Raw genomic sequence first — 23,105 nt, 5'->3', positions numbered from 1 at the left:
CAGGCCCAGGTCAGCAGGAAAACCAGATGACTGTCCCGTTCCTCACTCGAGAAACTTCCAAGTTATGAACCATCCAGCTGCAATCTGCAGGAGGATTTCCTTAAATACCAAGGTGGAACTTGCATTCGTCCTCACGCTTTGGCTGGGCGGTGGCAGGGAGGGGCAGGAGAGGAGAACGTGCGTTATCGCTGCAAGTCAGGCTTCGTCCGAGCGCACCTGAGCTCGGGCATATGAGCAGGACACCACGAACGGCCCACGGCAAGGACAGGGTAGGAGGACAGGTCCCAGTGCTGCCCTTTTCTTGCTCCATTTTCTCCTCTTCCAGATTCCTTCTTTACAACTTGCAGAACCACCAAACCACAAGGGTAACCGGGAAATAAGCAAAGTCTCCTTTTGCTGCAGGAAAGGCAGCAAAGCAACTGGAAAAAATAATAATAAACACCACGCACAAGAATCATTAAAGCCACCTGCAGTAAGAGTACGGACTAATTTTCCCCTACCCCTTTTCTTTTTTTTTGTTTCCTGCAAGGCAGCAGCAGAACAAAGACAGATACTGGTAGAAGGCACAGACATAAAGAAGCATTCCAAAAATGTGACATGTGAAGAAAAAATCTGAAGTGAAAAGGAATTACTGCAACCACATTTGAAAACCTTTTGCACTTCTGCCCACATTATTAAGAAAGACAATGAATAGTTAATAACATTGTTTTAGCAGTTTGTGAAGATTTAGAGATCAAAAGTAAAAATGAAATAAGCCAAGCAAAATTTACCCAGAAAAACTTTGCAGGCCAGAAGGAAAGCCGGTTTATATAGTAACCTTGGAGGTATGCAATAACTCATTTCCCACAGCTACAAAAGTGAGTGCATCTCGAAGTCTCAAGATTGGCTTCCAGGTTGAATCTAGCCAGGAAATTTTTATCTAAAGTAGCAGAGTAAGAAAAAAAATAAATTAAAGTCCTTGTCTATTACAGACCTCACGTGTACCACAAAGCCGTTCTTCAACGCGGACCTCAAATACTTCAGGTAAAAAGATTATTTTCATGGTAACTGGTATTGTAACAAACTGCCAGAAGACACATCACTACTTTGTCACATGCATGTGGAACAGAATTAAACCTGTTCACGACAGTAGGAGTACGTGGTAATTGCAAAGGAAAACACGAATGGCAGGGTCAGTACAACAAGGAATAAACCCCAGAGACCATGAGCAGGATGATACTGGCCATGACAGAGTGCATTTATAATATTTACCGGACCTACCAACTATGAGAATGATCTTACACAAACCTTCTCAAAAGGAGCTTTACCCACAGGAACACAAAGTTACAGGAAAAGACTAAAACAGCTTGTTTTTCAAACCAGCGGTCTTCAGACTACGGGGGCATGCAATACATCCTGAAGAGGGGGAAGGGCATGAAAAAAAAATATTAAGAACTGCTGGTCTAGAACAAAATAAAGGCTAAATGCATTTAACTGCTATCCCCAGATGCAGCATGTGCAAAACCCAAGGGAAGAACAGACGTATTTACACCAACGGGCAGTATCTGCACCACAACAGCCAATGTCAGCTGGCTGTGCATTATTTTTATGCTGGAACTGAGACGTAGGTTTCTAAAAATGAGTGATAAACCACGAACAGCCTTATGGAGGACCAACAAAGGGGTCAGTTTGGAACCTGGAAAGAAAAACGGCTGTGGGAATCTTGCTGCACGTCTGATGCAGCAATGGAGGACTAGATCCCATCATCCAGACTAACCCTGGAGAATCTGTTCTCCACACGTCTATAATTGAACGATTATTTCTATCTCTGACAGTCAGTGCTCCCACCATAACACTGGGGGCCTGGTCCAACCAACCAACACCTCTACCAGCATTTTCCTCCTCCTGTATTACACAACTTTGACTTCCAGAACAAATTATCACAGCTTACAGACGAGTCTCCCTTGTTACCAAAATAATACTGCTTTTAAGTATCACAGACTTAGTAAAATTAGTAAAAGTAATTGAGCTTTACTCAGTAAAAACCATTTCAATTAGCAACTGATGGTTACTTCTCCCTGGTCACCACGGCCGACCTTTTTCTCTCCAATATTCAGCAAGGACTTCCTTACGAATGTCTGTAATCCTCTCAACAAGGAGGGGAGAAAGGAGGCTCTCCCTGAAGCACAATCGCTGAAATCTGGCTTTGTCAAGTCCCTTTAACCTCAGCACCACAAATGCACGAAAACTGCAGTTTCTTGAAAAGAATAAAGCAGGCATTTTCCTAAACCACAAAAAAAAAAAAAAAGGCTGTGCTCTGCTACAAGCTTATCAAAACAGCTGATATATTCAGTGTTAGTGAAACCATATATATGATAAATCAGTCAGATCGCATTCCTGTTATGTGCTGTACGAACACTATTCAAATTTAAGTGCCCTTTACACCCAAAACACTGATTTCTAGATCGACATTGTTTCACAGGTAACTTTGGATTACCAAAACCTGACGGGGCTAACCGTTCAGAGATTAAAGCTCCTCTCTTTTCTTTTTTTTATAGGAAGGGCGCACAGTTTGCTACCCAGGCTCTCAGAACGAGCTGTGGCTCCTAGACAACGAACTCAGGAGTACTTGCAGGTCCCGTGGTGCCGGGTCCGCCATTTGGCTGCTGTTTGTACCAACAGCTTTGCCCAACAGACGCCCACGGGCAGCGTAAGAAGGAAAGCGAAGGAGCTGGCCGGTCTGGCTTCAACCTGAGCTGACAAGGAAGCCGGAGCGACAAGCCAGGAGGGAAAAAGTGTCCCAGAGCCCCCCCCCCAGCACCCTTGGGTGGCTCTGGAAGCTGAGGCCCACCACGCAGCGCTGTATTCCTGCTCTCCTCCGGCAGAGGGCAACGGCACTCGGCAGCTTAAAGGCCGCTCTGAAGCGAGCGGCGTACTGCCCGCAATTCCCAGCACCGCTGACACCTGTCTAAAAACACAAACAGGATTTAATACCGCAGGACTTGAGCGTTTCTGTTCCATTCAGGTTTTTCTTACATGTGTCTTTCTTATGCTGATGTCTTACCGAGAAGAAAATACCTGCTGCTTTTCACAGATCTGGAATCCTGTTCTCTATCAATAGGATAAATGTAATCCTGATTGCTCCGGGAGCCTATGCCACTGCCGTGAAATCACAGAAGTTATTATATAAACATCTCCCAGGAAGTACAGATGACACACTGATATATAGCAGACATTAACAGATTAATGTTCAAAGATCAATTAAAAAAATAAGAAATAAAATAAGAGGAAGAGCACCCCTAAAAATGCCAAACTGCAGAACTCCCGGTAACACAGCAGCGACACCTGAAAGCAGAACAGTGCTTTCAGTTTAGAAAACACAGCCGGATTAATAGCCAGAAATCCTTTTTCACCCTCCTGCTGAAAGTAAACACCGTTGCTAGATGCATCGCCAGTCTCCAGAGACTTCACAGCTCCCTGTACGAGCCGGGTAGCTCCGAATCTCCCCCACCGAGTTCCAGCAGTGAGGCACAACGGTATGCTCGGCTCCTGGATTAACCATCTCCTGGCACCCAGCATCTGCCCACAGAGAAACAAACACCTCCATGGCTGACACCAACAGCAACCGAGGCAAAAACAAGCAAATGTCGGCCGGCCAGCCACCCACCCACCCTCCCAGGAGGCTGAAAGTTGAATGCCAGTTAATTCTCCTTTATTTCCTCCGCAGGCTGTAGTTTATCAAGCCAGGATCTGCCTTCATTTTACAAATCTATGCTTGCAGAAGCTCCTACGATAGCTGCTACAGATATACCGAAAGTCAGTAAACTAAACAGAATGCAGTTATTATACAAATCAGCACATTTGCTGGATATTCCATATAAAACGCTAACTTATAAATACAAATAGCATTTTTCTTTTCTGAAAATTTATTCGGCACCAAAATTATACCTGACTACGATTCAGATGAAGAAGAATTAACCCAGATTCAGGACTTTTTTCCTTTAAAAAAATCCAGCCGAGAGGACGCACTCAGCTTCCCCCAGGAGAAGCTCCACAGATAATATTCAATCTAAGCTAATAAATACTACCAAAAAAATAAATAAATAAGGATTACTTCGGGCTCAAGACCGCGCTGCTCTCAGCCTGCTTGGTTTCAGTGCAGCATCAGGCAAACCAGCACGTCCCTCTATGCAAAGCGCCAGAACTACGGACATTTTGTAACAGCTGAGCAGGATGCTTACCAGGTTCCCCTCTCGCCTCCCTTTCACTCCATCTTCCCACCCAGCAACTTAACTGCTGCTTCTGACCACTGATGACACAAATAAAAAAAAAAAAAGAAATCTCTCCGTATCATTAGCAAACTAACTTCACAAGGTTTCTGTTAAGGTAAGACTGTCGTACAGCATTTATTACATGTAAGCACGTCATAGGCTTTGCTGACAGAGAGTAAGAATTTGAAAGACAGGAGAGGGAAACACTACGACTGCTTTAGTACCTTTGTATTTACCAGCTCTGCTTGCCTACTAAATAATTGCATGATTTATGTCCTTCAGTAGGACCTACTGCTTCACCACAACTTATGTGCAGAGACGTGTTAATAAAATCACGGCTCACAAATGGTGCTATAAATGCCCTTTAAACCATTTGTTTCTCCATTTCTTTTGTTTACGCTTTAGTAACAAATTTATAGCCTAGCAAGAATAATAACAATAAAAAAAAATAACACCAGCAGTGCCCCATTAATTTTTCCTAATATAATAATACCAAAAAAAAAAAAAAGAGCTCTCAAATAACAGGAGACTGGAATTGGGCTGTGAAGCCCATTTCAGGAGCAGGACCATCTCCCCTCACCCACCAACTTTGCCACATGCTTAGATTGAAACGCTCGTAAAATAAACCACTGTCAACAGCAAAACTTCCTCATCCACGCCGATTACAACTAATTACAACCAGCACATCCTACAATCATCACTTTTTTTTTTGTTGTCCTGCCAAACACATCACTTTCTGTAGGAAATTCAGGGAACGCGTTCAGCTCGGCTGTTTTACTATCCCAATCAGTGTTTTTCACCCTGTAGCTGTCAGTCTCGCGGAGATCTCCAGGCTCCTGCCCATGCAGAAGCGCGTTGCAGGGGACATTTAACACATTCCTGCCACAGCTCCAGGAGGTTCACGAGTACTCACAAACTAGGACCCTCCGCAAGCGTTAAGCGCGCAGGTCAAGAACTAGAGAAGGATGAAATCTCTGACCTTGGTGAGGGTGAAACTCGGAGCAGAACACAAACAACTCCGGTTTCCAGTCTCCCTGTTAGATAACAATGCTACGTCCACTGGCTGAGGTGTAACGCCCCGAAGGACCGAAAAAAGGATGGTGGGTTTTATGCTGGATTTTCATAAAACCCGAAGCCAGAAAAAAATATACTGTTTATGCACAAATTCTTGGCAAACACTCGCAACCCCATTAATTCTTTCTCCAGTCATTCAGAAAGCCATGAGTCAGGACCTAACATTATCGTGAAACTGACTTGTGAGAACTATCGGGGAAATAATTTTTTTTTATTTGCATTTCAGGGTTTATGTTTGCAAGTACTCTGACCCTTTACGTTCCGGTCCTTTTAAGCTCATATTCTGGTGCTACCACGTAATTCCAGCAGCAGTTATTTATGGAAAAACACCACGCAAATACTGCATGATCAACTACAGCTAGTCATACTATAGATGTGGCAGCACAAAAAAAAAGGTAACTCCATGTTTTCATTGTTAATACAAAAAATATACATAGTAAACGTGATTACAGCAATGGAAAAGAAATCTACCCTGGATTAATGAGCTCCTCTCAATTTTAACCACGTAATAGGCTACCAGGAGCATAAACAAACAAATGGTTTAAATACGTTTCCAATTTCCCTTTTTATTGAAACAGGAAAAAAAAAAAGCTTTCACTACTTCCTATCGCAAAACCAGCATGAGCACTTAGATCCTTTCCAAAACCTTTTTTTTGAAGTACATACAAATGGCAAAATAGCGACCTTTTTGCCACTGAAACCTGACGAGGCATTAGATCCTACCGTGAAACTTTGACTACTTCTTACATGAGAAACAAATCAGCATTGTTGATATAAAAAGTGAGGGGAACTGGCACAATACCTATTTTCACAGACCTTTCCTCATATACATCGTGCTCGACACCGCAACAGCTCTGTAGAACACAGTGTACAGCACACGTTGTTCCTCGTCATGAACTGACAGCAATCGGAGGGAAGGTGAACTGAGTTACAAAATGAAATATTTCTCCCCCAGCCGTCTGAGAAGATAAATGACCTTAGTTATATTAAAGAGAAACGGGATATGGGATCCGAAGGGCTCGTTTTACGTTAACTGCGTGTCACCAGCAAAAACAGAGAAAGCAATTTCCTGGTGCATCAACTCCACCAGCAATTCCACGTACACTCGAAAAGCCGAGACGCTGGCACGCCCCGTTACGGGCACCTTCCAGCACTCCCAGATCCGTACCAAACCAAGCGCTCCCTGTTCACTTCCTATTTTAAGGCAGATTTTTTTTTCCCCAAAATACAAAGATATGCAGATGTACAAAGCAAGCCGACGCTACCTGGGTGAATAGATGTCTTTCTGTGCACAACTCCATTTCAAATGACTGCCGTAACCAACACAAAATAGCAGCTCCCCGCAGCATGTGCTAAATATGGCCGATTACCACCCCGGCCCTTTCACCGTTCGGCACAACTCCCTTCCTGCTATCTTCAGGCCAGATTCCCTCCGCATCGGCATATGTTAATTTCTGGAAATTCTCATTAGTTGAGGCGCAGAATATCGTACCTGTAATGTTATGATGGAATGGAAGTGAAAGCACACTGAAGCAGCATAAACCACCCTCGATCCATTTAATGAACGAGACCGGCACGTACCATGAACCTTATCTTTCCATCCTTCTCATATTTTGTGTTATAAAACATAAAAATCCCACTAATAAAAGACGCAAGCGCAACTCTGAGGCAGATTTAAATATCCGTGCATGACTGTCACCATTAGTTATAAAACCCTCTCTCCTCTTCCTAACCTATTCTCGTTTGTTCCCCTGCTGTTATTTAACTCTTTAAGGCTACTGAAGAATCACTATGCCAGCTTCACGTAATTCTTAAAAATACACTGATTTTTTATTTTTTAAACTCCATAGTAGCAAAACAGAGAGCAGAACACCCAGATACGGCTTGCTTTCCCACTCCTCCTCCACTTAATCGGAACTAAGATGCCTCAGGGACCTAGAATACTGCTCTGCCATGTTTTTCACCCTCTCAAGCCCCCGGATCTCCAGAGGCACACAGCCTCCGTGCCGAGCCTGTGCCTCCAGCCAGCAGATGCCCTTTCCTCAGTCCTGTCCCAGTGATTCTGTATAAGCCGGCAGAAGACAGCCGGGGTCTGCTGCCTGCAGCCTGGAAGGCACTGACCTCGAGCTGCGTATCCTCTTACTGCTGAGAACTTGCTTTAAAATGGCAGCATGCTCCTCAACGCCAAACTGACTTGTTTTTCCCCTACGTAGCCTACTAACGGCCATTCTTCCCTTGTTTTCCGTGAAATCCCATTTCCAAAACTGTTGTAAACAAAACAACATTATTTTAAACACCTTCTTTCACCACGTATCCGGAGGCATGAGTCCTTTACAGTAAGATCTGCTCAACCTACCTATAAATAGGCTCTGGAGACCAACAGCTGAGCACGTTCCTCGCGGCATCCCCCTGGGTACCTACATAAATGGGTACCTCCATAAAGCGCCATGCCTTACCACCACCAACCCCGGGCAGACACACAACTGCTCTGCAGCTCCGGTGGGACGCCATGGGGCGACAAAAATCCAACCAGGCACAAACTGGTCTCTTCCTGAGAGAACCCTCCCCCCCCCCCGCCGCAGAGGCTCCTGCTGGCTGCAGTGCAAGTTCCCCAGCCACGGGCCAGACCCACTCCCCCCCAAAAAAGACGCTTCGTGGAATGAATGCCTGCTTCCTTCAGGAGGCGAAGGTGCGGGGGGTCCCCCTTGCCTCTCCTGAAGGGGGAGGCTTCAGAACCCCCCTCAGGAGCGGGAGCCAGACCCAGCTCCCGTCAGACGGCCCGGTTCCTGCCGGACACCCCCAGACACCCCAGTTTGTCACCCCCTGGTTCCCATCAGGTGCCCCCAGGCACCCCAGTTCCCACCAGATGCCCAGCTCCTGTCAGACTCCCCCAGACCCCCCGGTTCCCACCAGAACCCCCGGTTCCTGTAACAACCCGGTTGCTGCCCGACACCCCCAGATGCCCAGATTCCTGTCAGACACCCCCCGGCTCCTGCCCAACCCCCTAGTTCCTGTCAGACCCCCACATACCCCCCAGTTCCTGTCGCACACCCCGGCTCCTGCCTGACACCCTGGCTCCCACCCGAAGCCCCCAGACCCCCTGCCTCCAGTCAGATGCCCCAAGACCCCCCAGCTCCTGTCAGACCCCCTGATTCCTGTCAGACCCCCCCCAGACCCCCGGTTCTCACCAGACACCCCCGTTCCTGTCAGACCCCCTGTCTCCTGACGCCCCATCTCCCTCCTGACACCCCCAGACCCCCTGATTCCTATCAACCCCCCCCCAGTCCCTGTCAGAAACCCCCAGACCCCCCGCCTCCTGTCAGCCCCCCCCTGTTCCCGCCCCCCCCCGCGGCGGGCTGTGGGCGGCGCGAGGCCGCGCCGCGTGACGGCGGGAGCCGGCGGCACGTGGCCGCGACCATAACAAACAGGCGGGGGGGGGGCGGGGGCGGGCCGCGCTCGCGCCCTGCCAAGGGCGGGCGGGGAGGGGAAGGGGGGGGGCGAGCAGTGAAGGGGGGGGGGGAGGTCGCTACGCGAGCGGCGATTGGTCGGGGGGCGCGGTGGGCGGGGCCGGCGGGCCCGCCGCCTTGGTGCAGTGCTGAGGAGGCGCCAGGCGGGGGCTGCTGCTGCCGCCGCGCGTCGAGGGGTCTCGCGCGCGCTTCCCGCCCTCCGCGACGCCGCTCGCGCCCCCCTCTCCTCACGGCACCCGCGCTGTGCCCCCCTCCCCGGGCGGCCATTGCTACGCGGCCCCACGCAGATAGAAACGCATGAAGCCGAGCCCCACGGGCCCTGCGCCACCTGCCTGCCTGCCTGCCCTCCCCTCCTTCCCCTCCCCTCGCCTCGGCAGCCCCGGGTTGCGCCACGCAGGAAAAAGCCGCCGCAGCTCTGCCCGCGGCGCTCGTCCCCTCCCCGAGTGGCTGGTGCCTTGCGCACCCCCCAAAAACAGATCCTCCGTCGCCACAGGAACCCTCCTGGGCACCGCCATTCCCTCAGAGACCCCCAAAAACAGCTCCTCCATCGCCACAGGGACCCCCCCGGGCACTGTCATTCCCTCAGGGAACCCCCAAAACTGCTCCTCCATCGCCACAGGGACCCCCCCCCCCCCCGCACCACCACTCCCTCACGCACCCCAAACCCAGCTCTCGGCACCGCCATTCCCTCACGCACCCCAGGACTCTGCTCCTCGTCACCACAGCACCTCAAACCCAGCTCCTCATCGCCACAGGGACCCCCCCCGGGCACCACCGTTCCCTCACGCACCCCAAACCCTGCTCCTCCATCGCCACAGGGTCCCCCCTCAGGACCACCCTTCCCTCTGGGACCCCTAACCCAGCTCCTCCATCCCCGCAAGGTCCCCCCTCAGGACCACCGTTCCCTCAGAAACCCCAAGGCTCTGCTCCTTGCCACAGGGACCCCGGTGAACGCCACCGTTCCCTCACGCACCCCCAAATCCAGCTCCTCCATTGCCGCAGCGTCTCCTCTCAGCACCACCATTCCCTCAGGCGCCCCAAGGCTCTGCGCCTCATCGCCACAGCGCCCCAAAGCCAGCTCCTTGATGCCACAGGGACCTCTCTGGGCACCACCGTTCCCTCAGGCACCCCAAGACTTGGCTCCCCAACACAGGGACCCCTCTGAACACCACCATACCCTCAGGCACCCCCAAACCCAGCCCCTCCATCGCCACAGCGTCCCCTCATCACCACAGCGTCCCCCCCTCAACACCACCATTCCCTCAGGCACCCCAAAACCCCACACCTCAACGCCATGGGGTCTCCTCACCACTCCAGGATCTTCTCTTGGCATCATCGTCCCCTCATGCACCCTAAACCCCGCTCCTCGACGCCACAGGGTCCCCTCCGATCCCTGCCGCTCCCTCACGCGCACCAGAACCCAGCTCCTCAGCACCACGGCATTCCCTCCGTCCCCTTCCACCACGATTCCCTCCGGCACCCCAAAACCTCGCTCCTCAACGCCACGGTGCCCCTCTTCCAGCACCGTTCCCTCTCAAGCACCCCAAAACCCCCTCAGTCAACACATCGCCGTCACCTTCCCACCACCGCCATCCCCTCCGGCACCCCAAAACCCCTCTTCTCCTCAACATCTCACCGTCATCCTCCAGCACCCCAAAACCCCACTCACCACAATGCCCCCCCTCCCAACACCACCATTCCCTCAAGCCTCCCGAAACCCCTCTCTCAACACCTCCCCATCACCTCCCCAACACCCCCACCCCTTCCAGCGCCCCAAAACCCACCACGCTTCCCCCTTCCCTCCGACACCCCACAACCCGCAGCACCCCAAACAACCCCCCCCGGCTCCCCTCAGCACCGAACCCCACGCACCCACCTGTGGGGCCGCGGGACCACCACGACCCCGGGGAGCCACCACAAGCCCCGGGGGGCCACCATTAACCCCGGGGGGCCACCATTAACCCCGGGACCACCGCCGAGAGCCGCGTCAATTAATTACCGAGCGCTCGCACGGCGGCAGGAGCACACGAAGGGCTCGGGGAAGTGCTAAATATACCCGCTGCCAGCGAAACCGCCCGTGTCACAGGCCCGGGGCTGGCGAGGCAGCGGCGCTTCCCTCCCCGCCTCCCCCCCCCCCCCCCCGCTTCTTGTCCCCCCCCCCCCCCCCCCCCCCCCGGCCACATTTTGTTTTTTCCATACGCACTTCGAAACGCAGCCCTAACCCCCCCCCACACACACACACACACCCCTCGGTGCTCCGGGGGCTGTCGCGGGTGCGCTGCCTGCCGCTGCTTTATTTTCATTTTTTATTTTTATTTCTTTACTGGGGGGGGTTGTTTGCTTCCACCCCCCCCACACACGTATCCTCGCTGTGAGGAAAACAACATCGCCAAACCTCCTCCTCTTTCCTTCCCCCCCCCCCAAATAAAAAAGGCACCCCAAAAACCCCTCCGTGCCCGCCCTGCGCGCCCTCCTGTCGCGACACAGCGCCCTGTCGCGACACCGGCCCCGCGCACCTGCCGCGCCCGCGGAGTTTATCCTCTCCCTACAGGCGGCGTGCGGGAAGACGAGCAGAAAGAGAAGGAGGAGGGGGGTGTCCCTTAATTAAATTAAATTAATTTAAAAGCGCAGCACCCCCTCCCCCCGCTCCCCCTTCTCCCGGGGGGCTCGGGGCAGGGCGCGGGCAGCCAGGTGCAAGGGGGGCGAGGGCAGGGGGTGGGAGCGGGACGGAGCCTGCCTCCCTCCTTCCTCCCCCGCCTCCTCCTCCTCCTCTCCTCCCCCCCCACCCCCCCCGCCGCCTGTGTTTACCTCAAGTTTGAATTTTATCTGCGCAACATGAGCTGGAATGCGGACATCGAGGCGGGCGCAGCTCCGCGGGGGCTCCGCGGCTCCCCCGACCTCCGCCGCGCAAACATGGCGCCGGCACCGCCGGGGGGGGGGGGCCCCCCTGAACCCGCACACCTTCCCCCCCCCCCTTTCTCTTTTCACCCCTTTTATTTTTTTTTTAATACTGTTTGTTTTTTTTTTTTCTACGCTCCCCTCGCACGCTCGCAACCGGCCGAGCAAACGCGGCACCCCCGCCGCGCCCAGCGCTCCGGCCGCCTCCGCGCAGACCTCCCCCCCCCCCCACTCCGTCCTCCCCTTCCTCCTCCTTCTCCTCCTCCTCCTCCTCCTCACTCACCTCAGCGTTGGCCGCCCCACGCAGCCCCCCATCGCCCCGGGACAGGTGCAGGTGTTGCGAGCCAGGGGGGTCCCGCATGTCGCCTGTCGCCGCCCCCCCCCCCCCCCCCAATCCACACTCCGCCGCCACCAGCAGCAGCAGCAGCAGCACCGCCGCCCCGGGCTCCCCTAATGCTTCCCTCCGCACAATGTTGTTTCATTATATCATGTCCATCATGTGACACCCGGAGGCCTCTCCGTGGAAACTTAAAGGGGACTTTCACGTCACGCCACGCCGCCGGACCCGCCGCCACCCCCGGCCCCACGCCGCCCTAGTGCTGCTGGTGCTGGTGCTGCTGGTGCTGCTGCTACTGCTGGTGCTGGTGCTGCTGGTGCTGCTGCTACTGCTGCTGCTGCTGCTGGTGCTGCTGGTGCTGCTGGTGCTACTTCTGCTGCTGCTGCTGCTGGGGCTGCTGTGAGCGGGCTCGGCTCTGCGGCCAAAACACCGTGCTGGGCTCCCTTCTCGCTGACTGATTAGCGTTGGCTTTATTATCGTCAGTGTTACCATCCTCAACATCAGTGTTACCATCCTCAACATCAGTATTATCATCCTCAACATCAGTATTATTGTCCTCAACATCAGTATTATCACCATTAACATCAGTATTATCACCGTTAGCATCAGTATTATCACCGTTAGCATCAGTACTATCACCGTTAGCATCAGTATTATTCTCATTTTCATCAGTATTATTAGCGTTTTCATCGTCATTATTACCATTTTCATTATTATTATTACAGTTTTCATCATTATTATTATCGTCTTCATCATTATTACTACTTTTTTATCATCATTATTACCGTTTTCGTCATTACTATTGCCGTTTTCATCATTATTATCATCATTTTCATCATTATCATCATTATTATCATCGTTACCATTATTACTATCACTATTATTGTCATTATTACTACCACCATTATTATTACTATTATTCCCCTCCCCTTCCTTTCCCCCCCTGGCAAAACCCCGTGCCCCGACCGCCGCGGCACCTTGCGCAGCGGGGATGCTCCCAGCCCCAGCCGCCTGCGGGATCCCCGGTGCTGCGGCTCCCCCGCTCCCGGCTGCGGCTCCGGTGCTGAAGCAGCAAAAAGTTGGTTGTGCCCGCGAGCCTACGGAGGCAGGAGGTGCGAGCGGGGCCGTTGCTGTGCTTGTGCAGAGCTGAGGCGTTGCTTGGAGATGTGGGTTTACCCCTGCCGCTCGGCCGGTTGGTATAAAAACTACGGAGCAGCTAACCTGTAACACCTCCAGCTTTCTGATCCAGGTTGTAGGGAGAGATGCCTGCCGGAGCCGTTCCTAGTGATGCACGCCTGACGCTGCACTAAAGCAAGCCCCGCACACGAGCGGCCACTTTCTCAAGAGAAAGAGGAAGGAGAAGGCATTTCAGGCGCTCTGGGGAGATCCCGGCTGTCCCGCGCCCCCGCTGCGTGCGGCGGGGGTCTCCCCGCTGGAGGTCGGCGCGCAGGCCTGCCGGCATTTCGGAGGCTGCTGTTCTGCCTTCAGTGCTGAAGTGGCTTCAGCTCAAGCTTGTGCCCCAAGGATGGTGGGGATGGAGCTGAAGCCCACCCGCCCCACTCACCCGCCTCCAATCCTTCTCCCCGCAGCGCTGCTCAGAGGCTCAGGCCCTGGCTGGGCTTTATGCAGGACCGGTGGCACGTGCTTCCCGTGGGAGCTCCCCAGATTCGGCTCCCAAACCCGCGATGTTGTGGCGGCGTTTGCAGCCAAGCGCAAAGTTCAAGGGGCTGGCGGGGGGCTAGCCATTCAGGGTTAAACACGGAGAGAGGAAAAGCTTGCCCCGCTGAAAATCGCGGCCCCTCGGCGGTTCAAAGCGTGACCCGCGGCTCTGAGAACAGGACTGGAATCCAATTTATTCAGCACCTCTCAGAGTTCCCGTGAAGGGAGACGAATAAATCGCCTTTTCCACCTCTGGCTCACACCGATGCCCGTCACGCTTCGACGGGACACGATGCCCCGCGCAGGCCCTGTCCTGGCAAACCTCCTCCTGCTCCCCCGTTTGGACTTTCGGAGTTGGGACGCCCGTGCCCAACCCCATTCAATTCAGCCTGCCCTCACAACGAGCTATATATGTAACAGGTCGGTGTTTCAGATATGTTATTACTCTTTTTCAGTACCTAGACGGGACTTTTGTAGGAGCTATTAATGGCTTTAACGAAAAAGGGTTAGCCGAGCGCGGAGCAGTTCATCCTCCCTTCCTTCCTTCTTCCCTGGAGGGCTCAGATGCTTCCCTCTGTGTGCCCTACACCTCGTGTTTGCTCATCTGGCCTTTCCTGTCCAATTTTAGGGTGTTTTCTACCACCCTGTTTCTTTCTGCCGTTATATCCAGGCTGTCCCACTGCCGTGGGTCCCAGCCCCAGCGTGCCTGCCCTTCTATTTCCCCGGGGTTTATCTGCCTACCTCGCTAAGCCTCTTTTTATTCCACATTCCCTCCTCCGGATCGTCCTTAAAGGAGAAAGAGGCTGGAGCCGGGATATAAAATAGTCTCCTCGGAGCACTGCCAGAACCAATCTCTTTTACGCTGCTGCCGCCGCCGCTGCTGCTGCTGTTCTGCTGTGTCATGGGAAGAGAGTTACCTCGCCATGCGAACCCTTGCAAACGTTGGGGGCTGGAGCCGGCACCGCCGGCGGCACCGCTGGCCGCGGAGCCCAGCCCCGCTTTGCAACGCTCGAGTTTGCCCGGCGCAGGGTCTGGGCAAGCAGAAGGCACCGCTCCCTTCCCGGGCTCCGACGGGGAGACCGGTGCCCGGTGCTGGGAGCTCTGCGGGAGGCTGAGCGGCGGCGGCGGCGGCAGCCACAGCACATCGTCACGCGGCTGTGTTTCGTTTTGTCGAGCCCAGACGCTCGAGGTGGCAGCTTGGGCAGGGAAGCAAAGCCATGTGTTTCTGTAAAAAAAAAAAAAAAAAGCACTTTTTCACAACGTTTGCTCTGAATTCTTACAGCGGGGTCTCGGGCTAAGAGCGAGCAGGGGTTCTGCCTCCTCTCAAAAACGTCGCTTGTTATAAAACCTTCACAAGCTTGGCTCCGTCCACCTGAGCTTATGTGCTTCAGAAACTTGCCTTCAAAAACGTGAGGTTTAAAGATCATTCTGCTCTCTCTCCTCCCCAAGTTTATGTTCCCTGGAAAGGCCTGAAGAAGCCTAAGGCTGCGTCTGGCTGTGAATGAAGAAGGCTTAAACAAACACAGGCGTGCACATACACGTGCGTGTACATGCGTACGCCCCGGCTTTGTAGCGTCCTATCGAACCACACATATAGAAAAATCCGTCATCATGTGATAGGCTTTAATATCTGCCTTAAAATTAATCCCTAACTGATGGAGTCTGTCCGTGTGGCGGGGCAGATCACAGGAGGCTCAATAGCTAGGCGCTTTCTGTGCGGCTTTTTTAAAACTGCCAAAAATAATCCCCCTGTTTTCTGTTGGATTATTTTACAAGTGTTTTCACCCCAGCTACCTGGGAGATGCTCAAAGTGAAAGCAAGTAAGAAAACTTTATTGGTTCTATTTTTTTTTATTTTTTTTTTAATGGGGCTCCAGCCCTGATTTTCCAAATGAACATTAAAAAAAAAAAATAAAACTTGTTATAGGGCTCTGGCATGGACAGCAGGACTGGAGCCGGTGCCATTCCCCAGGGCAATGGTTAAAAGGCTCATCTAAGTTCTTTAATTCCTCTGGTACAGCCCAGGCTCCTGGGTTTTGTTGGAGCTCCAGCTCTGGACTTGGTCCTTCTCGCTTGCCAGCGTTGTCTTTGCCTCTTTTTTGTTCATCTCAGTCACTGAAACTAAATCTTCTCGTTTCACTTCTCATTCTAACGCGTTTCACTCTTTAGTTCCCACGTGCTAGAAAGTGCAGTTTCATTTAGATTCTCAATAGAAGAGAAAATCTGATCCCAGAAAGCAATTTGCAGTGATATATTTTCCTTGCCACTCACAGGAAAACATCGCCGCTCAGACGCACCTGGGTGTAAACACCGCCGACAGGCCCTCAAAACCGAACCCGAATTGTGAAATTGAGGCAAACAGCCCAGAGAACCTGAAGTGTTCTGGTTTCTAAAACACTGGCCGCCGTCAAAAATAAAGTAAAATAAAGCTCTGTTTACATGTCGAGCACAGTGTTTGTTGATCAAGTTTCTAAGGTGATGTAGCAGGAAATACTGATCTTAGGAAAAATGACACGAGCAAAGCATGAAACTGTAATTCAGCAGCTATTTGTTAACTGATAACAGGGAAAAAAAAAAAAGAAAAAGAAAAAGACATTTAAAAAGCAATGAGAGGTTTTCACTGAACTTTTTCCCTCCCTTACCGACAGATACAAATGGAGCCTCTCACCTGCTCTGCTCCCGTGTATAACTGTTTGCGAAAGCAGGGCTAAATCATTTATCAGAGGGGATGTTTCCATCCGATGCAAATACCTGCGCTCGCCCCTGTTCCTGCATCATGTCACGGGCGAGATGGATGCTCGAGGAAGGCTATAATGTACCTGTGTTTTCTCCAGCTTGGTGCCAGCCTTGCTGAGTCATTTTCCCTGTTCCCATTCTGCAGTCGACTGCGTGGTCGCTTTTCCCTGTTATTTGTGTGGGTCGCCAGCCCAGCAGCAGAGGAGGAGAAATGCCTCTTCTTTCTTCGGGCAGGAAATAAGGGTTTTGCCCTGCTGCTTTGCTGCTCGCAGGTTTGTCCGCCCCCCCCTCCCAAAAGCTTTTGAACCCCTTAATGAATTTCAGATGAACTTGGGAGAGAGTGGCTGCTTCAGAGGCAGCTTTATTCCTGCAGGTTGCATGAAAATCAGCCCTCGGGCAGAAGAGTTAGACCCGGAGCAGAACCTAGCAGGGCTGGCAGCCTCCTCCCAGCCGCTCAACACACGTGCACCGGCCAATTAGTCTGTACAGATTAATTGTAGCTACACAGAGCCACAGCTCTGCCCTACCCTGCCCGGTATAGCTGCCACCGGCAGGCAAGGGACATCATGGAAAAGCTCAGGAACTGGGGGAGTTCAGGGAATTAGTTGTTTTCGAGGGTAGTTTAAGGAATGCCGTTACAAGGGAAAAGCTGATGGCTGGGAATGGGCTCAGCCCCATCCTCACCCGAATTAATTTCTAATTCCTCTCCCTCCCAGCTGCACCCTGCCTGCCCCGGGCAGCCAGACGAGCGCTGAGCTTAGCGCAATTAGTTGGATGCAGCAAACAGTTTCAGCGTGACTGGAGCTTGCACGCTAAAAAAAAGCCGTGCCTTGATGTGCACGAAATAGATGTACAAATCTGCATCGTGTGCCACCTGCCTCGTGTCCCGTTTGTTCCTGCGGCGGGCACAAAAGGCACGTGCCCCAGCAGTACCCGAAGGGGCTCTCGGAGTCATCTGGTGCTGGTTCTTGTCGAAATTAAGGCATTAGTTATTGTGCTATGAGGTGCTGCTGCGGACCTCCTCTGGAAGGAAGGCTTTTGCACGTAAATTAAGAGTCGTTACCCTCTGAAAATTAATCTATAACATCGGAAGCAGCCTCTCTATCAAGGAGCTCAGTTACCTCTGTCGCAGCCGGTAGGCACCAAAGGAGATCCGGGGCTTTTTCCTGGGCGCTATACAGCCATACCCTAGGAGGTAACCTCTGCCTGGAAGGGCTTACAGAGCAAAAAGAGAGAAGAGTGAGCAACGTAACTCTCAGGCAGAGCAGAGACAGTGACCTTTTGCAAATGTCAAGTTAATACCGTGATTTGGAAGTGCAAGGGGTACCTGGGTCAACGGGGGTGGGAGGCGCTTGGGGCAGGGGGTGAGATGAAGCCGTAGCAGAAGCTGCCTGGTATGAGACGGAGAGGAAGTGCACGTGGAGAATTATATGGTCAATCAGCACGTCCCGGCTAAAAGATAGGTGGGGAAAAAGACTGATAAGCCTCCCCCTACCTGCAGTCACTTCCCCAAAGCCACACAGCATGGACTAGGGGAGATGGAGAAGGAAGCATGGTTCCTCCTCCGTGCTGGTTCTGCCCGGGCGGCTGGAGGCGTGAGAACCCAGTTTTGGGGGTTGTGGCTCTCTGTGGCTCTGCCTCCTGCAGCTGCAAGGGTTGCAGCCGAGCCTCAGGGCTAGAGCAAGGCGTACTTTGGTGGTCTACGTCCCGGGCAGCACGTAATGGAGTATTAACAAGAACAGCTCCAGAAGCTACCAGGACTCGGGAGGTCACAATTCCTTCTGTGCCGCTCCTTCGTCTTAGTGGGAGGTGATTGCTGGAGGCTTTTAGTGGATGTGAGACACGCTATGCTTCCCTGACATTAGCTCCAGTTTGCAAACTGAGGCTTTAACCACATCCTACCCCATCTGATCATTTCCTCATGCACCTTTTCAGCAACACGTGAAGTGTGCTTGCCAGAGCTACCCCAGCACCCCGTAAGCAGCTGAGCAGAGAGGTGCAGAGACCGCACAAGCATTGATTTTTGCAACCCATTTCTCCCGTGAATGAAGGGAGTCTCACCTTTGAGGCTTACCAGGATATCCCAAACATACATTATCAAACTCTTTGCCCCTGTTTCATGCTCTTGAGAATAGAAATGATTCACTTGCCATTTGGGGATGCCGTGAGCATCATACGAGGTCCGTAAAGTGATTTTTAATTTGAAAACCCGAGTCTCATGCATTTGCTAAATATTCAAGGTGAAGTTCAGAGACAACTTTATGGGTACTAGTGACTTTCCATGATGCCTCTCAGGACCACTTGGTGCTAACCAGGGCTCAGTTGCTCCTTCTCCAAAAGTAAAGACAGACTTCATTCCTTCCCCCAAACCATGCTGCGGATCTGTGTTGAGTTCTGCAGTCGTGTTACTTGTATGGAATGAATGAAGTGTTTCACAAAAAGAAAGACGGCCACAGAAACCTGTTCATTCAGAAATTGGTGTTGATCTGAGAGGAGAAAAGAAAACACCTTCAGAGTAGCAGAAAGCTCCCCAAAACCTTAAGGGCTACAAGGAGCGACAGCCAAAATCTTAAATCCCTTCCTCCTTTCCTTATTTTTCTCTTCCTTCTCACTACAAAATTCAAAATGTCCTTGAACTCGGTGAATTATTTTCCTTCAGGTCCACCAGCAGTCATTCTTTGCACGGCTCCTGTATTTTTCAAAAAACCCTTCCTCAATCTCCTTCTTTCATTAGTTGATGTGCAATGGCTTCTACCATGAGACTGTTTCTGGTTTTGTTTGATTTCTCTCTTCCTTTATCTCCACCCAGAGACATCCTGAATGTTGTTTCATAAACTTCCTAGAGTTCCAGTGACCTGGAAGTGCTCACAGCCAAGCTGGATGGGGTTTTGGGCAGCCTGAGCTGGTAGGAAGTGTCCCTGACCATGGCAGGGGGTTGGAATTAGATGGGCTTTGAGGTCCCTTCCATCCCAAACCATTCTGAGATTCTGGGATTCTGGAAGTCTGGGAATCTGGGATTCTGGGATTCTGGGATTTTAGGTTCTTTCCAGATAGGCTGTTAACTCCTTCCTTCTTTCTCCTCAACATCTCCTTTCTTGAACAACTGCTCCAAAAATACTTTACTCATTTATTATTCCTATATTTGCAAGTTAGGGAAAAGTGAGAAACACTGTTTCCCTGTCTCGCGTAAAGCATATTTTTGCACACCAGCACACTAACTAATTTCTTTAGCCCTTAGGAAAAAGTACCACGGTGCCAGATTCCTCTTCCTGCTGTCTGTGGGAGATGCAGGAATGGGAGACGCTCTTCGTTCTGTTTATATAGAGCAACATCGGCTCATGGAAATCAAAGTTGGTCAAACTCTGCAATGCACAGGAGGAAAGATTGATTTTGGTAAGGGTTAGGGAAAGCTCCGTGCTTCGTTTGGTACCATTGGCTTTCTGCTGTTGTTTGATAGTCGATTCCCACCAACAGGGCTTGAAGCTATGCAGAAGCACAAGCACCAGATTTGCATCAATATTTGATGTTTTGGACAGCCGTGAGGAAGATGGAAGATGTGGCATACTACACAATGCAGGCATGGAAAGGGAGACACTGGAAGGGGACCACGCATCCCCCTCTGTGCCCTGAGCAGAATCAAACCATCCCTGGGAGAGACTAACCTATGTCCAGAGGGGAAGATGTAGCAATTAATTTAGAAAAATTATTTTTAATTCAAAGAGAAGTTCTTTTTAGCAGGCTTTTGTGATTCTATGATTTGTGGGCTTTTTTTTTTTTTTCCAGATACCTAGTAACAGCATTCCTTGCAGCAAATCAAACCAATGCAGTTGACAACTGTCGATATCCTTTTACAAGTCTCCACTGTGTTAGAAGATAGTTTTCATCTTCTCCTGCAGTTTTTCCTTTCCAGACAGAGCAAAGAAAATTCATCAGCCTATCCTCCAAACTTTTGACCTGTCTGTAATCCCTACTGCTTTTTCTCCGGACCCTCTAAAATTCGTCCACATCTTTCTTCTACTTTCTTCTAGTATGGCATCCAAACACCGAGCCCTCATCAGACTGGGATAATTGTTTCTCAAGTTTCACCTATTACACTCCAGTCCACATGTCCCCAAACAAGATTTACCTTTTTTCTGCAAGAGCTGTGCACAGTTTGGGGTCTCATTCACATCTCTTTTTCCTCCAAATGTCTGCTTGACCAGTAGTTTGCCACTTTGCATTTCCTTGTGTTGTTGCTTCTGTCCATATTGAACCAATTCTGGTTGATTTTATACTATTTCCCAGGAACATTTTGGAACACTTCCTCCAGAGGAATTATATATTCTTTATTCCGTCATCCAAACAACTAATGAAAATATTAGAATCAGGTCCAGGAGCAAACCCTGCGGGAGCCCATTTGGAAAGCCTTCTCAATGCAGAGGAAAGGAATCAGTAATTCTTGTGTGAATACAGTTTTTCTCTGTCATTTGTGTCTTAAGATGATTTCACAGCGATCATAGTTCCCGGTCAGCTTATGGGAATGCTGTGTGAAAGGGTGTTGAAAACCCTGTTTATTTCAAAATATATCACATATACTCCCTCTCTCTTATTCTATAACACAGTCGTTTTGTTCAAAGAAGGAAATTGGATGGCTTTAGCATCACTCATTTATGGCAAAGCCAAGCTGCTTGATTGTATATTTCTATTATCAGTCAAGTGCTTAATAACTAATTAGCAGTTTATTGTATTATCTTTGTGCATTACATGCTAAACTGACTGCTGGCTAATTCTCACAGCCCTTAGTCCCCTCTTTAAAGATAAGCACTACGTTTACCCTTCTCTCTTCGTGGAGCTCCCTGCTCCTCGGGCTCTCTCTGTCACTGACTATTCGGGAATTGCTCTGGCCAGTGCTTTCTGGGGGAGCTCCATCCAGCCCTGCTGGCTAGAATTGGTCTAACTTCTTCAAAGGATTTTAACCGGTTCTTATTGGTTCTTCTGTTGTTTTGGATTGACTTACTCCCTCAGTAGAAGTAGTCCTGATAAAGCATGACAAATAACGAATGTTCCAGTCTGTTGTTACTTCTCGTCTCTTGTTTTCCATTGATTCAGTTACATGTAATTTCTGTTGCCCTCCTCTTATTTCTGACACCTCTCCAGAGCATTCTCTTCTCACCCTTTATATACCCCGATAATTAAAACTCATTGTGTCCCTCGTCTTTCACATTTTGACCCTCCATACTCATGCCATTCCTCCACAGACATCACTTTCTAGGCTTGTTTCCAGCCTTTGTACAGCTTATTGCCCAGCCTCCTTTTTCTGCTTTCCTCACTCCTTCCTTTTTTCGGAGGGATGAACTCCATCCTTCTGTTCTCTCTTCTAGCTTGATCGACCTCCACCATCCTATTCTCAGCAAGCTCCTGCCCACTAGCCACAATCTGGTCTATCACCCCATCACTTGCTCCACCACTTGGACTTTCGTTGCCAGCCTCCTCCAAAGGTAGCTTAAAGCCCTTCTGCTGGGCTTGCAAGCCAAAATCTGTCTTTTCTGTTTGCAGAAGACAGACGTCTGGTCCTTTTCCAGGTAGCAAACCATTACTTCTTTTGCTCTCCTATCACAGATGTAATTAACAATCAATTTGTCCTTTAAACCCACCCTCAGCTCTCCACTACGCCAGTCCTAGCCTTGACTTTTACTCCTGGCCAGAAGGATGGAGGAGGCCATTTCCCACACCCTCCTCTCCTCCCCTCTCTTTCCCAGCACCTAGATTTAGAGAGCAGACAGGAGCTTTAATCTAAAGCTCTTTTTAGGGTGGCAGATTAATGTGATGGTTCCTGTAAGCATTACAGAGGTCGCCTGCCTGCTGAGGCACCCCTCTCCGGCTCGGTGGGAGGCCAAGCAGGCATTTAGGAAAGGCAATTAAAGGTCTGAGTGTACTGCTTGTTGAAACGTCCCTTTATTCTTTGAGATTTATATCGTCCAGCACACAGATGGCATTGCTTTTCACCAAAAAATGTGTTGCTATCTTTTAGAAAATCAGACAACAAACCCAAGCCCATGTGAAATGTATTACAAGGCGTTCCTGGCTCTTCAGGTCACTGTTCTTCCTAAAATGATGACAACTTTAAACAAGAAGCCAAACCTGCAGGGTCGCATGAGTGCCAGACCTGCAGCTCCACCTACGTCTACGTCCCTCTGGTTCCTCTTTACACCGGTGACTTTGGCTTGGGTTTCCTTCGGCTCTCTAGGCTCACAAGTACTCTCCACAGGGCAGGTACGAGGACGTACGTAGCGTTTAAGCCATATGAATAAAGCAGAGATCAGTAAATAAGCAGCAATCTGCATCTCCTTGGGCTATTGGTGAAGCTGGGTATTTCAGGTTTGAAATTAGGAGACTTTTCTTCTCAGAGAGAGCAGTCAGGCATTGGGACAGGTTGCCCAGGGAGGTGGTGGAGTCACCGTCCCTGGGGGTGTTCAAGGAAAGGTTGGATGTGGTGCTGAGGAACATGGTTTAGTGGGTGATATTGGTGGTAGGTTGATGGTTGGATCAGATGATCTTGGAGGTCTCTTCCAACCGTAATGATTCTTTGATTCTACAATACAACACTGAGCCCATGGAGGAGGCTTGGTGAAGAAGAATAGAAGTTGCTCAGGCTTGAAAAGAGGCAGCTTGCTGCTGTCTTTAACTAACCCTTGCAGATTATTGG

At 50.8% G+C, this 23,105-nt stretch overlaps 1 protein-coding gene across 6 annotated transcripts in view; it reads right to left on the bottom strand.

The window, feature by feature from the left end:
* The window catches only part of LOC106038726 (uncharacterized), a 154,140-nt gene that overhangs the window by 124,947 nt on the left and 6,088 nt on the right, over positions 1 to 23,105 (bottom strand). For all 6 annotated transcript variants that reach the window (XR_010833549.1, XM_067002243.1, XM_067002337.1 and 3 more), the window contains exon 2: positions 11,973 to 14,910. Coding sequence is in view for 5 of the 6 variants with exons in the window: in XM_067002243.1 (XP_066858344.1) it covers positions 11,973 to 12,050 (78 nt within the window). In the remaining variant the exon portion in view is untranslated. The remainder of the gene's footprint in view (positions 1 to 11,972; positions 14,911 to 23,105) is intronic.

The sequence above is a fragment of the Anser cygnoides genome, chromosome 1 (assembly GCF_040182565.1).
Source record: "Anser cygnoides isolate HZ-2024a breed goose chromosome 1, Taihu_goose_T2T_genome, whole genome shotgun sequence".
NCBI lineage: Eukaryota > Metazoa > Chordata > Aves > Anseriformes > Anatidae > Anser > Anser cygnoides.
Note: the sequence above shows the minus strand (reverse complement) of the source record. Positions and strands in the feature narration are given on the sequence as shown.